The sequence below is a fragment of the Neopsephotus bourkii genome, unplaced genomic scaffold (genome assembly GCF_033783945.1).
Source record: "Neopsephotus bourkii isolate Nb327-2 ecotype Australia unplaced genomic scaffold, CSIRO-AGI_Nbou_v1 NB_53, whole genome shotgun sequence".
Taxonomy (NCBI): Eukaryota; Metazoa; Chordata; class Aves; order Psittaciformes; family Psittacidae; genus Neopsephotus; species Neopsephotus bourkii.
The window spans coordinates 9,688,473-9,702,682 of NW_026900570.1; the positions used below are offsets into that span (position 1 = coordinate 9,688,473).

At 39.9% G+C, this 14,210-nt stretch overlaps 1 protein-coding gene across 4 annotated transcripts in view; it reads left to right on the forward strand.

Annotated features, from left to right (window-relative positions):
- The window catches only part of NRP1 (neuropilin 1), a 116,905-nt gene that overhangs the window by 86,579 nt on the left and 16,116 nt on the right, over positions 1–14,210 (forward strand). For 2 of the 4 annotated variants that reach the window (XM_061350219.1, XM_061350229.1), the window contains exons 10-13: positions 603–934; positions 5,420–5,564; positions 8,496–8,600; positions 11,606–11,665. In XM_061350219.1, the coding sequence (XP_061206203.1) occupies positions 603–934; positions 5,420–5,564; positions 8,496–8,600; positions 11,606–11,665 (642 nt within the window). The remainder of the gene's footprint in view (positions 1–602; positions 935–5,419; positions 5,565–8,495; positions 8,601–11,605; positions 11,666–14,210) is intronic. The other 2 variants (XM_061350238.1, XM_061350247.1) reach the window with 1 other exon arrangement.

Below are 14,210 nucleotides of genomic sequence, written 5' to 3' on the forward strand. Positions count from 1 at the left end.
GATGAAGGTAATATCAGCAGAACTGCTGTTGCATTGTATATTGGAAATCTCTATTTCTTGTTAGCAGAAACTTTGAACTTACATTTATCTGGGACCACAAAAGAAGCAACTATTTAGTTTCTGTGTCATTTGAAAAAGCCTGAAAGACCAAAGAAACACGACATGAAAATTTCAAGTACAGCAATAAATTATAAGTTACAGAATGTATAAAAGATTTCCATTTCCAGTGTCACCAAAATTAAGGATTCTGCAACCAGGTTTTGGCTGATTTGGGAAGTTTTCTCTATGGGAATATTCACAAATTCAGACGTGACCCTGCACTCTTTGCCTTAACAAGAAGAATAGAAAACAAGAATAGAATACGATTTTCTGATCCTTTTGGTTCCCACCAAGCCAGAAATACTTGTGGTATTTTGGTACTTCCTGCCAAAACTAGGATGTGCAAGTTTGAACAAATGAAAATTATACACAAATCCAGAAAGATTATTTTGGATGTAAGAAAGAAATAAGTAATTGCTCATGATAGATAAATTGACTGATGTGTCCTGTTTCTGTTTTGGTGCTTGTTCAAATTAACTAGTTTTTTGCTTGTTTTTCTGTAGATTATCCTTGCTCTGGGATGCTGGGTATGGTGTCTGGGCTCATTCCTGACTCTCAGATTACTGCATCTACTCAAGTTGATCGAAACTGGATCCCAGAAAATGCTCGCCTCATAACAAGCCGTTCAGGTTGGGCGCTGCCACCAACTACTCATCCATATACAAACGAATGGCTTCAGATAGACCTTGGAGAAGAAAAGAAAGTGAGGGGAATAATTGTCCAAGGAGGCAAGCACCGAGAAAACAAAGTATTCATGAAAAAATTCAAAATTGGCTACAGCAACAATGGGTCAGATTGGAAAATGATCATGGATTCCAGCAAGAAAAAGATAAAGGTAAGGAGAAAAGCTCCACACTAAAAAAAAAAAAGTTGGATTTAAAAGAAAAAAGAAAAAAGTTTTCATTAAATTTGTACACATCTATCTCTGACCTTAGAAAAGGCAGACAGCTGGGATGAAGCCAAGCACAAGGTCTCCTAAGGCAGCAACCCTGAAGGGATGCTGTGGGAGCAGTCCCATGCCAGAGGGCAGGAGCTAGCCTTAGGATATTTGCCTCTCTCTGAGGCAAAGTTTTTGTTTATTCACAGCTAGCTCAAACTTTAGGTCTGACATGGGTGGTGTGACTCTGTGGCCCCTAGGTTACTTGAAATATACCATGTGATGGTAATAAGTAACACTGCCAGAAAAATAGTTTCCTCTGAAGTTTTTCCACTGACAGTCAGCAAACTTATTTGAAACACTGAATTACTTTTCTTCTGCTTCTTTTTTGTCTGTGCAGTAGAATGAGAACAGTGTTATTTAACTCTGTGGGGTATGTGTTGGATTTCTGAACTGCCTATAGACTACTTTGAGAGCTTCACAGGCTCTCTGTAATGGTCTGATCCAAGTCCTGCAAAAAGTACTGGAGTTTTTGATTTTTTATTCCATCCCAAGTGAAAAGTACAATTGTACTGTCACAAGTGAAACATCTTCAAGGTTGCTTGGGTATAAAGGGTAGCTGGTTCTTAGGTTCAGGTAGAAACTTCATGACATTTACAGAGGAAGGCTTGCTGAGTTAGATTCAAAGGAGAAGAAAATTAGTGTGGCCCAGAAAAGTTTCTGGGAATGTACCTATTTTGGTTTGGTTTCAAATGTATGCTTTTCAGGACATAAGTTGCACCAAGAGTTTATCTTATTTACCCTAAATCCCATTCATCAGGTCTCCCATCACATTTTGTTGTCATTCGCACAAAGTGCATTGTTGCCTCAAAGGGCACAATCCTTTTTCAGTCTTCCTACCCTATTGCTTGAGGAAACCAGTGGGCACACAGTCCTCTTCAACAACTGCTGCTGCAATACTGGGATGATCAAGGAATCATATACCACATTGTGCCTTCAAAAGGCAAATTGGTGTGGTGCTTGGCAGATGAGAATCGAGAGTTGCTCTGTATCTCATCTGCGTAAGCCTGAAAATTAGATGTAAAAGCTGTTTTGCTATATAGACTCATCCATTGGACAGACCTGTCTTTCCTGAAAGGAAAAGCTGAGTGGGCCCATGGATGCAGCTTTTCCAGGCACATTTAGTAAATATTGGACTTCATTCTCTTTTGTTTTAATCTCACTGAATATGTCTGCATTTTCTCACTTTTCATCATTTGTTTTGGGGATTAAAACTAAACGAATTCAGCCCTTGCAGTCAGCTCCTTTCTCTTGTTACCATGAGTTTTGACTTCATCATAAAGTGTGAAGAGAGTGTAAATCAACAATGGGATCTAACCATTTTCTTTCTAAAATAGATGTTGTTTTGACATGTACTTCTACACTGTGGCTCAACGAGGGAAAAAAATAATGCCATATGCTTTCAAAGCAGTGCGCCGTCTGCTGCATGGCTTTCTGTTATCTAATACAAGCGCTTGCCATCGTTGTCAGGAGTTAGCAGTTTGACAAGAAAACTAGTGTGCTAACTAGTGCACCAACCCCATCCTCGGCTTTCATCAGTACCGGAAAGGAACTTTCAAGACCGGGGAGGGTTGGAATTCAAATCTCTTGTGGCAAAATTATAATCCTGCCCAAAAATTCAAGACATTTGATAAACTTTCTTCCAAAGCACAAGTTTTCTTTAAAGAGTATCAGATAAAACCCACAATTTGAGAGTCTGAGGGATTTAAAATGTTAATACTGGAATGTAGTATTTTTAAGTAAGTGGAGCTGTATGGGACAGCATGCTGTAATGAGTCACAGCAGGAATGTGGATTAGAAACAGCCCTGTTATATGAAATGAAACACATCATTTCACTTGCTTGAAATCTTGACTTTCAATAAAAAAACAACTGCATTTTAAGCAAGAAAGAGCAGCGACAAGCTAAAATAACAACAGAATATGTCCAAAGGCTGAAACATTACCATGTTTCTCAACAGCGATCTTGTCATCCATGCCTGCAGCTCCTTTCACTAGGACTACCGTAACTCCTTCCTCTTTGACTGACCTGATTTCTGCTGGTTTTGAATGCGCAGAATGTTTCCCCCTTTAGCACTCAAAGGAGTGAACATTACAAACCCTCAAACATACATACAGAACCCCATTTTCATTTCAAGATCCAATTAGTATTTTTTGTCTATAGACTTACTCAAGCTTACTCCATAATGTCATCTTTTTCTTTCATACTTCTTTCCTCCTTCCACTTTTTCTGAGTTTCTTTACATTTTGTCTCATAATTTCTGGTAAAAGAAACTTCTGAATATCATGCCATTTGGAACAACCTTGTTAGATCTTTATGCAATGTTTATTTTCATTTTAAAAGATGTTAGGAAGATTTTTTTTTCCTCTCACCTGTTTTGCTTCTCTGTTGTTTAGCTATTATTTATTAGAACGTATCTTTGTAGTGAAGTAAAGCAATTTGTGACATAGCCTATATAAAAGACACTCGCAACGGGAAGTTTTACTGTATACTCCTCTCTTCTCCCCCATGAAAAATATCAGTATGTGTTTTAAATGAACAGTCAAAATTGAATCACAAGCAGCTCTGCACTACAGAGGACAATGATTCAAAATAATTCTAGCTGCCTATTGAATTCTAATGTCTATGTGTCACTACTCCAGTACTGATGTCTTTTATAAAACAGTTTTCATTATTATATGTTGCTATTAAGACTACTATTAGAAAAGAAGCAAGGATTCCTCAGATAGATGTCTGTCTACTTTTTACACATGAAGTAGCATTCATTCTTTCTCATATGTTAGGTAGCTTTTCTGATCATTTGCACTATATTGCTATTCAAATATAACAATATGTAACTCCATGTTAATTAGATCTGACAGGCCATCTCCGTGTGAATTCTTGACATATGTCTGTCAAGCACTGGCAGAACACCAGGTCAACCAGTGTCCCTTGAAGACACCTTGGGAGTACAATCTCCTCTAGAAAGTAGGAGCAGAAGTATTAATGTTGAAATTATTTTTTTAATTTAGCTGTTTATAATCTCCCATCATCATTGGCTTTTGAGACTGGCAATGTAACCAACAGCCAGAAAGGCCTGTGGACCATTGGTCCATAATACAGAGGTGTACAGTAAAACTAAGCCAGGCTTTTAGGACTGCTTTGAAAATACAACCAGCAATCAGGTTTACCTATGCTGGTTTTGTGCCTTGGCCTCTGTTTCCTCTGCCCCAAATCAACAGGAGGAGTTAATTGCATCTTGGGTTTTCTTCTTCAAAACAAAGAGGATCTAGTGGTTTCTTCCTGAATAAGGCTTTATGCTTCACAGCTATGAGTTGGAATAATATTATTAGTTATATTAGTTATAATAGCACTTCTGATCTTGAATTTGAACTGTAGTTCAAAGACAGATTTTTTTCATGCTTTGCCATTTTAACTAATTTATAGGAAAAATGAAAATACTTTACTTTTACTTCTCTGTTATATACATTTCCGTATGTTGTACTTAATCCAAGTCATTTTTTACCATAAAATAAGGCAAAAATAACTCCTTTTGCCTGTCTGGGGTTATACATTCTTCATGGCAAGGACTGTTTCTTTGTACAGTTAATTCATTCTAAGGACCGATAGTCTCCATGGAGGCACCTGAGGTGTTGCTATAAGTACAAACTATAACTTGCTCCATATGCAAAAAGATCACTGACAGGAGAAGCCTAAGGTATCAAACAAATGCCATTGAGAGCTGCATCATAGATAAAAAACCCAGAGTGCAACTCAGAGAAGAGATTTTTCTCTGAAATACACATTTGCTGACCCTGCCTTGCCTGTTGGATTATACTGCAGTTTTGTCAGGAGGCAGCTTTCTTCTTTCTTTCTTTCTTTTTATTCTTATTCAATAGCAGGCTCACTGGAAGAACTCTTGGAGTTTAATTTATGCCTTTTGAAATAACTACAACTTGTGAAACTCTTCACTGGGGGAAATCAGATTGAAATTTTCTCTTAAATAGCTGGATTATTATTGTAACCACTTAAAAAGCGACAGGATCTTCACCTCAGCCTTTTTTTTTTCCCTGAGAAGTGTTGAAAATGTCACCTAGTTAAACCCCAGATCAGAGTGTCATTTAAAAACATGTCTCATTAAACAGTCAGCTCTTGTTATGACCCTGATGGATTGGTTGCTACTGAGTTTATGAAAAATGAAATACGTTACTTTTCTGAGAAGCTCTAACTATGTATTTTCCATTCTCATTTAGGACAGGAATGCCTGACACTTATTAAGCGGTTAGAATCTAGCCTACTGCTCACCTAATTCAAAGACTAGAGAATGAAGGAAAAAAGACGATTGTTGAAAGCAGCTTTTTCTATTTTTTTTTTCCTAACAAGTAGCATTTCTTGTGCTTTGTAGACTTTTGAAGGCAACACTAACTATGACACGCCTGAACTGCGGACTTTTGAACCTGTAACAACAAGATTCATCCGCGTCTACCCTGAGAGAGCCACACACGGAGGACTGGGGCTGCGAATGGAGCTGCTGGGCTGTGAACTCGAAGGTAATTGCTCTGCTAGAGATGAATGCACACATTATTTTCATAAATATGTTCTCTACTTGGACTACTGCTGAACAGTGCGGTGTCTGCACACTCAGCATATCGGACTTTCACTTCTGTGACTGCCATTAGTGCAGTTTCTTGGCCTAATCAGTTTCTTCTCTTCAGACATTTGAATATGCCAAGGCACAAATGTTATTCTTTCTCCCATTCCTTGCTTGAATCACAGTGATATTCTCCACATGGTTTTCTGTTCCCTTAAGCAGCTTTATGATTATACTTTCAAGAAGCATAGAGCTATTAGGAAAGAATAAAGACAGGAAGTTAAATTTTATGTTACCATGATAAACCCTGGAAGAGATGTTTTCTGAGACTGCAGAGCTTTGCACTAAATATAGCAATCATGTCCGTTGCTCCTTCAAAGGTTGTGAAAATCATACCAGACACTATGGTGAACAATGATTACTTGGCTGGTCAAGTGTCTGTGCTGTTCCTTTAGGGGTGTAATGGGGACCTCCTTATTCCTTACAGAGAGTTACTTTTGCAACAGTGTAGGAGATGAAAGATCAGGAAAAGCAAAGTTTAGACATTTATCTTTGGACTGTGACATGAAGTCAAGTTTTAATTCTTGTTCTATAAACAATAATTATTTAACTTCATAGATAACTACACATAACACTGAGTTTCACAATTTTATCTGGTGGATGATGGTATAGTGGCATGGCTTATAAACCACACAGCTTAACAATACACAGAACAACAAACCATGTTATGCAGGGTTTCATATGATAGCTTGCATAGAAGTAGTTGAACAGGCTCCCAAGATGAATGGAACTGATTGCTCTGCCTCCATTTCTTTCTCACCGTTTCTCTCTCAAGGCGGCAAAGTGGGAGGCATTTGCTATGAGGATTGATGAGTTCTGTGTTGATTTTTTAGTGAAGGCCAGATTGGATAATTATGCTTTTTACTTGGCCCAGAAAGTGGAGAGGTTGGAAATACTTCTTAACTCCTGCAGGAAGCCCTCATTTCCTGTGGGAATATTTAGTTCCTGCAGCCTGTTATGCTACTTGCTCAGAAAAAAGAAAACCCATCACCTGCCTTATGTAAAATCACAACCTGCCGAAAAAGTCCTTCGTCCACAGAGTTTCTGTAGCCACCTAGATATTACAAGTGAGTCCATCGACCACCTTACAAAAACATGCTGCTCAATGAGATGGAGGAACCAAAAAGGAGACTGACCAGGGAAAACATCTTTGCTTTTAGGCACACTGCAACAGCACGTACAGATTTTCAGTGGGACACATCTTCCTGCAGTTGTCTTTCTCCTATGGTATACTTTTAGAGCTGCTCACCTGTAGGTCACCCATAGACAGGTGCGGTCAATTACCATTTACCTGTGGGAGAACCATAATAAGAAAACTTTGCTGTATAACTGTATCTTAAGGAGGGGGTTGAATGAAGATAGGTCACTTGAGATTTATTGAGCAAGAAAGGAGTTGAGATGAGAAAAGCATGGAAGTAGGCACAGACAGGAGCAGAAATCAGCTCTCCAGCACTAATGAGCAAGGGGAAGTTTTGTGTGCTTGAAGCATCCCATGGGGCTTATATGAAATGATGGCAGAGATGTAGGCAAGCTTCAGGCTATGCAGGGGCATGAAGATCAAAATAAGAAACTTAACTGGATGTGGAAAGCTAGAAGAAGGTCCCAGAGGGGTTTTCAAAGCAATGTGGGGAACAAATGGTCTCTGCATAATTCATAATACGTACAGACTGTTTCGGTAACTAGGGATAGATTGCACCTGTAAAGCATAGGTCCAGGTCCTAAAGAGCCATGTTTCATTCCAGAATATAGCTACTAAAGAAACTACAGTCCCTCCTGACATTTTCAGGCCAAAAAGTCATTGCATGTGATTTTATGTGGCCAGCAGGCCCTGGGGGCCTTGGTAAAGGACAAAGAAGAATCTGAGAAAGGGATGCATTATTTCATAGCTTATAATGAGAGGAAAAGATTGTTAATGAAAACAACAGTAGATTAGGATAGACAAAAGCCTGGATCACAATCCCAGAGTGGTTATAATAAGCCAAGGAACTATACGTGCAGCATGAAACATAAACCTAAACATAACACCAAGTATGTTTATTCAGACTTTCCAGATGTGGTATATTTTTCAGATACTGAGGTATAGATATATTTTCTCAAGCTTTTAACTCTAATAACAAAGGTCAGGCTTTTATTGGTTATACAGCAGCTACCGGAAAGTCATCATCAGTGAGAAGCAGGAAGGTGGCCGGGAGGGATGACTGATATCACTGATGTCTTATTTATAACTTCAATGAAAACAAAGGACACTCCTTCCAGATCTCCTTATTGAGCACAAAGTGATTCTACATCACACTGCCTTCCTGCCACTGTTACAGGGACTCTGCTCAGACATTTCCTCTCTCACATATGCATTGCAGAGAGGTCTTCAGCAATGTGGTGAATGATGGAAAATTGCCACATTAGGCACACACCCCCCTGGCTTCTCTGTACAGGCCTAATCACAGAGATTTTGGTCTGGAACAAAATGATGGGTTTTCTACCTCACCACACCTCCAAAAACTCATGTTCTGCCTTGCCAGGCTTTCACTTGTTGTTGGTTCTTTTGTTGGTAGGAACAACAAATACTCACCAGCCAATGGACAGGCCATCAGGGGCTTTTGCTGCCCAACTCTGCTCAGCCCTTGAGCTCAGACATTGCAGAGTGCCTGAGTGCAAGGAGGCAGAACAGACATATCCCATTGCAAAGAAATACTAACTAACCAGCAAAGTAAAGTTGCTTCACTCCTGAGATACGTGTGAAGACAGCACATGGTGCTTATCAGAATTTTCTTGCCACTTGCGTGGTGATTCTCTAGCATATGTTTTAACTGAATGACTCGATTTTTTTCAGCTCCTACAGCTGTCCCTACCGTATCTGAAGGCAAACCCATGGATGAATGTGATGATGACCAGGCAAACTGTCACAGTGGCACAGGTGATGACTACCAACTGACAGGTGCAGAAACCATCCTCATTTCATTGCAGCTTCACTGTAGCTCATATCCATCACCAGTTACCAGTTAAATGTTTGCACTGATTTAATCACTCAACATAAATGGACATTGGTATGCAGTTCGTATTGTCAGCGCTGTCAAAACATAGGCATCTGCCTTTTACATATGACAATACTTTTGATTGTTTTCTCAGCTATGTAATTTTTTGAAGCAAATAATAGTGCCTAGCTGGAAGAGAGGGCAATTTTTAAAGCAGGAATTGTTTCTAATCAAATGTCCTAATCAAACTTTCTCTTATTAAGAAAAAAGCTGGACAAACCTTTTTAGATTTCTGAGTCTGAGACTAAATAACTCAAAATGAAATATTGTTTAGGTTCAAGATATGTATATGCTTCCAAACCTAAAATTTAGTATAGGGCTCAAATCTCAGCCCCAAACCTTTCCCAGACAGAAAAAAAAAAAAAATGAAAAAGAATTATTTCATCAAAACATACTCACACATAGACTGCCAGATGTATTTCCATGAGCTTCCCCACTAACACTGCATTGCAGCCAACAGAGAGAGTGATGTTCTCCAAGCTGCCATCAGTAGCAGAAAGGAGAGAGAGACATAGCATAGTCTGCATCTGGAGCAGAGGAAGCTTGCTAGTGTTCGTATTTTTCCACTTTTGCACAGAATCGCTGTCCTTCTGAGAGACCTGACACTGCAGCACTAAATTTTTGATCTCTTCTTGGAGGTCACTTGCTCCACAAAGCTCTGGGCGTGTTTGATGAGATCTTCCTGTAGCAGATCTGTACATCTACAGTAATTGAGCTTATTTTTGGACACAGTGACACAAGTTATTTCATCACTGCACCTTAGTATGCTTATCTAATAAATGTTTATTGCTTCTTATATCCATGATATAAAATAGCATTAAAATTTGGCAATAGCTGCCCAAGAGGACATTGGGAAACTTTAGGTAAGAGGCTTTTCGGAATGTGCCAAGTAGACCATCCAACAGCAGATGTAAATGAAAGTGCTGTTTCAGTATCAAACCCTTTCTGGGCTTTGCCAATGTCTTCTGTAAATTCATATTGCAATTTATAAACTGAAAAACAGTTCTTGAGTGGAAAAGGCACGGCAAGGTCACTGTCACTGCTTTTCAAATCAGTGTTCCACGTGAGTCTTATTCTTTTTGAAAACATCCATGCAGGGAGTCTGATAAAATAGTCAGTATTGTGTTAAGGCAGCTCAGAAAGCTTTCAGTGTTACTAAGCATTGTAATTTATTTATTTTTCTGAAAGGCAAGAGCCAGGTCAGGAAACACTGGGGCTTCTTGCAAAGCCCTGCACTGAGAGGGCTGGCTTGCAAAGCCAAGTAGAGAAGTATTTCACATAGATGGAGGCTGTGTCAGGGGAAGGAGACAGATCTATATAAGCACCTTGCCTGTTCAGTCGTAGTCTCTGCACTTCAAGAAGCTCATGACTGCATCCAACATGCCTCTTAGGGAAAGCTTGAAGCAGATGAAACTCCTGGCAATTTTGCAGGTTGTGCTTAGGTTGTGCTTAGTTTATAATCTCTAAGACAATGGAACAACCACCTGCCTTTCTGAGCACCAGTTCTTCTGGGGAACTGAACCTATTTTAGTACTAAAATTGAAAATTACTACATTGCCTTTCTACAAATGTGCACACATGTTCATATAATTTATTACTGTACCATTTAGAAACCCTGAGCAGTGCATGCTCAGTTGTTCCAGACACTGCCGAAACACTGCATTGCTTATGATGTTACTTGTAACACTAAAATGCACAGAAGTGATTTTACCAATAATTTCTATGTAAATATTCTTTTATTCCTCCAAAATGCTTGGAAGGGAAGTATGTAAATCTCGGGGCCCATTAAGTATAGCAGGGCAGTGCAGAGAGGATTTTATCAGTACCTTACCCTCTTTAATCCTCTCCTGGTGCAAGTGTGGCAGACTCATTCTCATGGGTTAGACAGTTAAGAGTCGCTTCCCTGCTAGCACTTGCACATATGTGAGTATCACAGTGAAGACTCCCTTGCAATTAACTGTAATTGTGCTGTAGGCCGGATTCCTTCCTGCTCTATTTGGACCCCATACAGAGCTACTCTATTTGTGAAGCTTATAGCATTTCCCATCAGATCATTCTCACCAACATAAGGCTGATATAGCTTGGGCATTCATTTTCATTGGAAGCCATCATAGTCATCCTTTCTATAATGCTTTAAGCATTTGCTTCCTGTAGAAAAGAAAAGCCATTGACTGGTAATCAGCACCCCGCTGTGTGGTTATAATTGTGCTAATTTACTTTTTGTTTCCTTTATCAATATGAGGCTTGCTTTAAAAAGTCAAGTATTTTTAAAATATCAGTTAGTGAGCTTAGGAGAGGTTTATGACCCCACTCACCTCCTGCTCATTTGCCTGAAGAAGACAAAGCAGAAGTCCTCAATTCCTCCTGGTTTTTGAGACAGAAGTGAAACCTGCCTTCGACTATAGCCTAAAGTTGGGCAATTCCCAAGCTTCTCTCTTGTGAGCTGGTCTCACAACGGAGCTATGAAACAACACAGGGAGGACCCAACATAGCAGGAGCTAGAGGACCTCATGTCTCTGATACAAGAAACAACATGTCAAGGGTGAATGCACAAACTGGTGACTGTTAGGATTGCTATGGAGGTCAGTAGCTGACTTCCCATGTGATCTGGAGCAAATCAGTGTCTATAAAACAAGGATGGCCACTGGGACATGACGAGGATTGATTAGTTGGTGTTTGCAAGGACACCAAAGATATACAGCTTTATTAATGATGAGTTCTTGTTTTCTTTTTTTGTAAAGGAAACCAGATCTTTAATGTCATATTTTCATGCTTAAGCTCACACACTCAGTTACCTGCATGTCTAACACAGACAGTAATATTTCAGATTTATATATAGGATATTCCCAATGACTGCTGTGTCCTTGTTGTGTCACATGTATCATGATACACATAATTTCTTTTCCAGGTGGTACTACATTGCTGAATACAGAAAAGCCAACAGTAATAGACAATACATTACAACCAGGTAAAAAAATATATTTTCTTATTAAAAACATAATAAATTCCATACCCAAATTTCATGCCAGAGAAAAAATAATGAATTGCAGCACTTCCTGACTTCCCATTCCATAGAAGTCTCTGAAGTAAAGAAGCATCTGGTCTCTCAGCTCTGTACAGTAAATATTTTATTCCTTTCATCCACATGTAGAAACAGCAGAGAACAAGATTTCCTTCTGCATCAGCAAATGCCAAATGCTGACAAAATTAAACTAACTTAATCACACAGCTCTTAACATGCCATGTTTAAATGTGGCTTGTCAGTGACACAAAGTATGTTTGCAAACGCCAGGAAAACAAAAACAGAGCCACACAGGCCCCCTCACTATTAATGTTCCTGGTTTTACAAAACTGAGGCAAGTAAAGTTTACCAGTTTCCTTCACCAGGGAGCTGCCAGTTTTACAATATTGTTTTCTAGCAAGTTTCCTCAAAATGGGGTTACATAAACTGCTACCATGAACTTGAAAGGGGAAAAAGAAGTTGGCACTGGCAGCAAGTGCTTTTTATTTAATCAATACAATAACTAACAGCTTTTAAAATCCTTAGTTTGCTGCTTCCACAGATTTCATACCACTTTTTTAATATCCTGTGCAATTTACTGTAACTGGGGGAAAGGATAGATTTGGGCAGAAAACCCAAACTCCAAAAACTGTGAGCACCAGTTTAAAATGCTTTGCATTCGTAATTGTGGAGCAATAAGGAGGTCAGTTTTCAGTTACTCCCATTTCCTCCATTAAAGCACAGGCAGGCAGAGTCTTGCAAGTGATTTATTAACAGGGTGGCTAAGTGTTTATCATTGTTTCCTCAACCATATGACACAATCCACTCTCACTTCAAGTGAAAAAAAAGGCACTAATAATGCAAAAGTTTCCTAAAGGACACTGATGGCGTTGACTTGATTAAGAGATAGATCTGACTTATCTCAAGGGCTGTTCTCAGCTTCTGCGTTCTGGTATTGCAGAGGTGAATGCTTTTACTTCCCTCAAAATTTGTCTCCAGGGTCGTCCAGTTGGCTTAGTCAGCACACACTATATCTAGCTCTGCCCTGCTTTATGAGCAGAGGGAGATCATGCAGTACTGGTGCAGTGAGAAACGCAACGGCAGACTGGCCCACCCTTGTGGGACACCTCTCCTCCACATTGCTCTTCCATAGCCAACATTGCTGAAGGGCTGGAGGGCTGCCGGTGGGCCACAGTTTGGAAAGGTGTGGTAGATGCAAAGGAAGAAAGGGTTCTGTGCAGTAGTTTTAGAGTAAAACATTTTAGGTTTATGTCTGAAATGATCTTTTAGCTTTCTATTTGCTTCAATGAAGGACTTTTCACAGGCTTTTTGTACTATCTTTGTGCATTTAAACAAGTTGCACATTCATAAAGTGCCTCCGTGCAATGCAGTTTTCATCCCTCCTCTCTAGTGCCAGTTGCATTTGAAGGTTTTGTTTAATCCCCTTGGCATGGGTGGGACTCTCCAGTAACAGATCAACTGTTTCTGCCAGAGATTAAGATATCCTCATTTTCTCTCCTTACTTCCCTCCTGCACCACCTTTGCCTGTGACGAGCCAAGTTTTTTTCTCTACTAAAGGAGTCTTCAAGGTTCCCTTCAGAGCATGCCAATGTTACTTCCCTGCATTGTGTTGGTAGGAACTGTTTCCTTCAAGGGAATAAGGAACAAGTTCACATCCCAGACTCCAGGTTCCCACATGGCAGCACATTACAAAGATCATAGATAGAGATCAGTCAGATGCTAATAAATAGGAATAAGGTTTCCAGAATCCCCAGTTTAAGACATAAAGGTTTCCAGCTGCTTCATAATCCCTCAATGAAAACCAGCCAGAATACTCCCAAAAAGGGACAAGACAGAAATTGCCCTCAACATGGGAAACCCCTCCCAGCATGAAAGTGGTGTAAGCATTTCCTTCTGCTAAAGGGGCATGGCTGGACCTGGCTGGCATGATGAAGCACATCAGAGCAAGGGGGCATGCAGCTGGGAGCAAGGGTCTGCTATGGCAACCATGGATAGCATAGTTTAAACTGGTCTTGAAGTTACACAGCTGATCAGGGCACCCCTGGCCCTCAGCTTTCTGAGGGTAAGTGCACTCCAGCTCTTTCAGCTATTCTCAAGCTGAATAAAGTACAAATTTAATATGCCAAGCACTAAGCCTTCAGCTTCATCCTTAATTCCTTCTAAGGGCTGGTTTATCTTAAGATGCTAGTACACCTCAAGGTAAATGACAAACTCCAAGCTAAAGAGCTATTCCAGATCACTTGACAATTGTAGGCTTCAGCAGGGAGCACTGCACAAACTACAGCATGCCAGTGCTGGCCACAACAGCTTGTCCCACAGTGACTGGGGACAGAGATTTACCAGCCCTTTCAGTAAAGCACCTGCACAGGTACTTCTACAAGAGTTACTAACACCATGTATCACTGCCTTTCTTCCTGCATTTAAGCCTGCAAACACCCCTAATCTTGTTATCCCAGACTAACATGCTTGTGTGTGTCAAAGCCTGAGATTA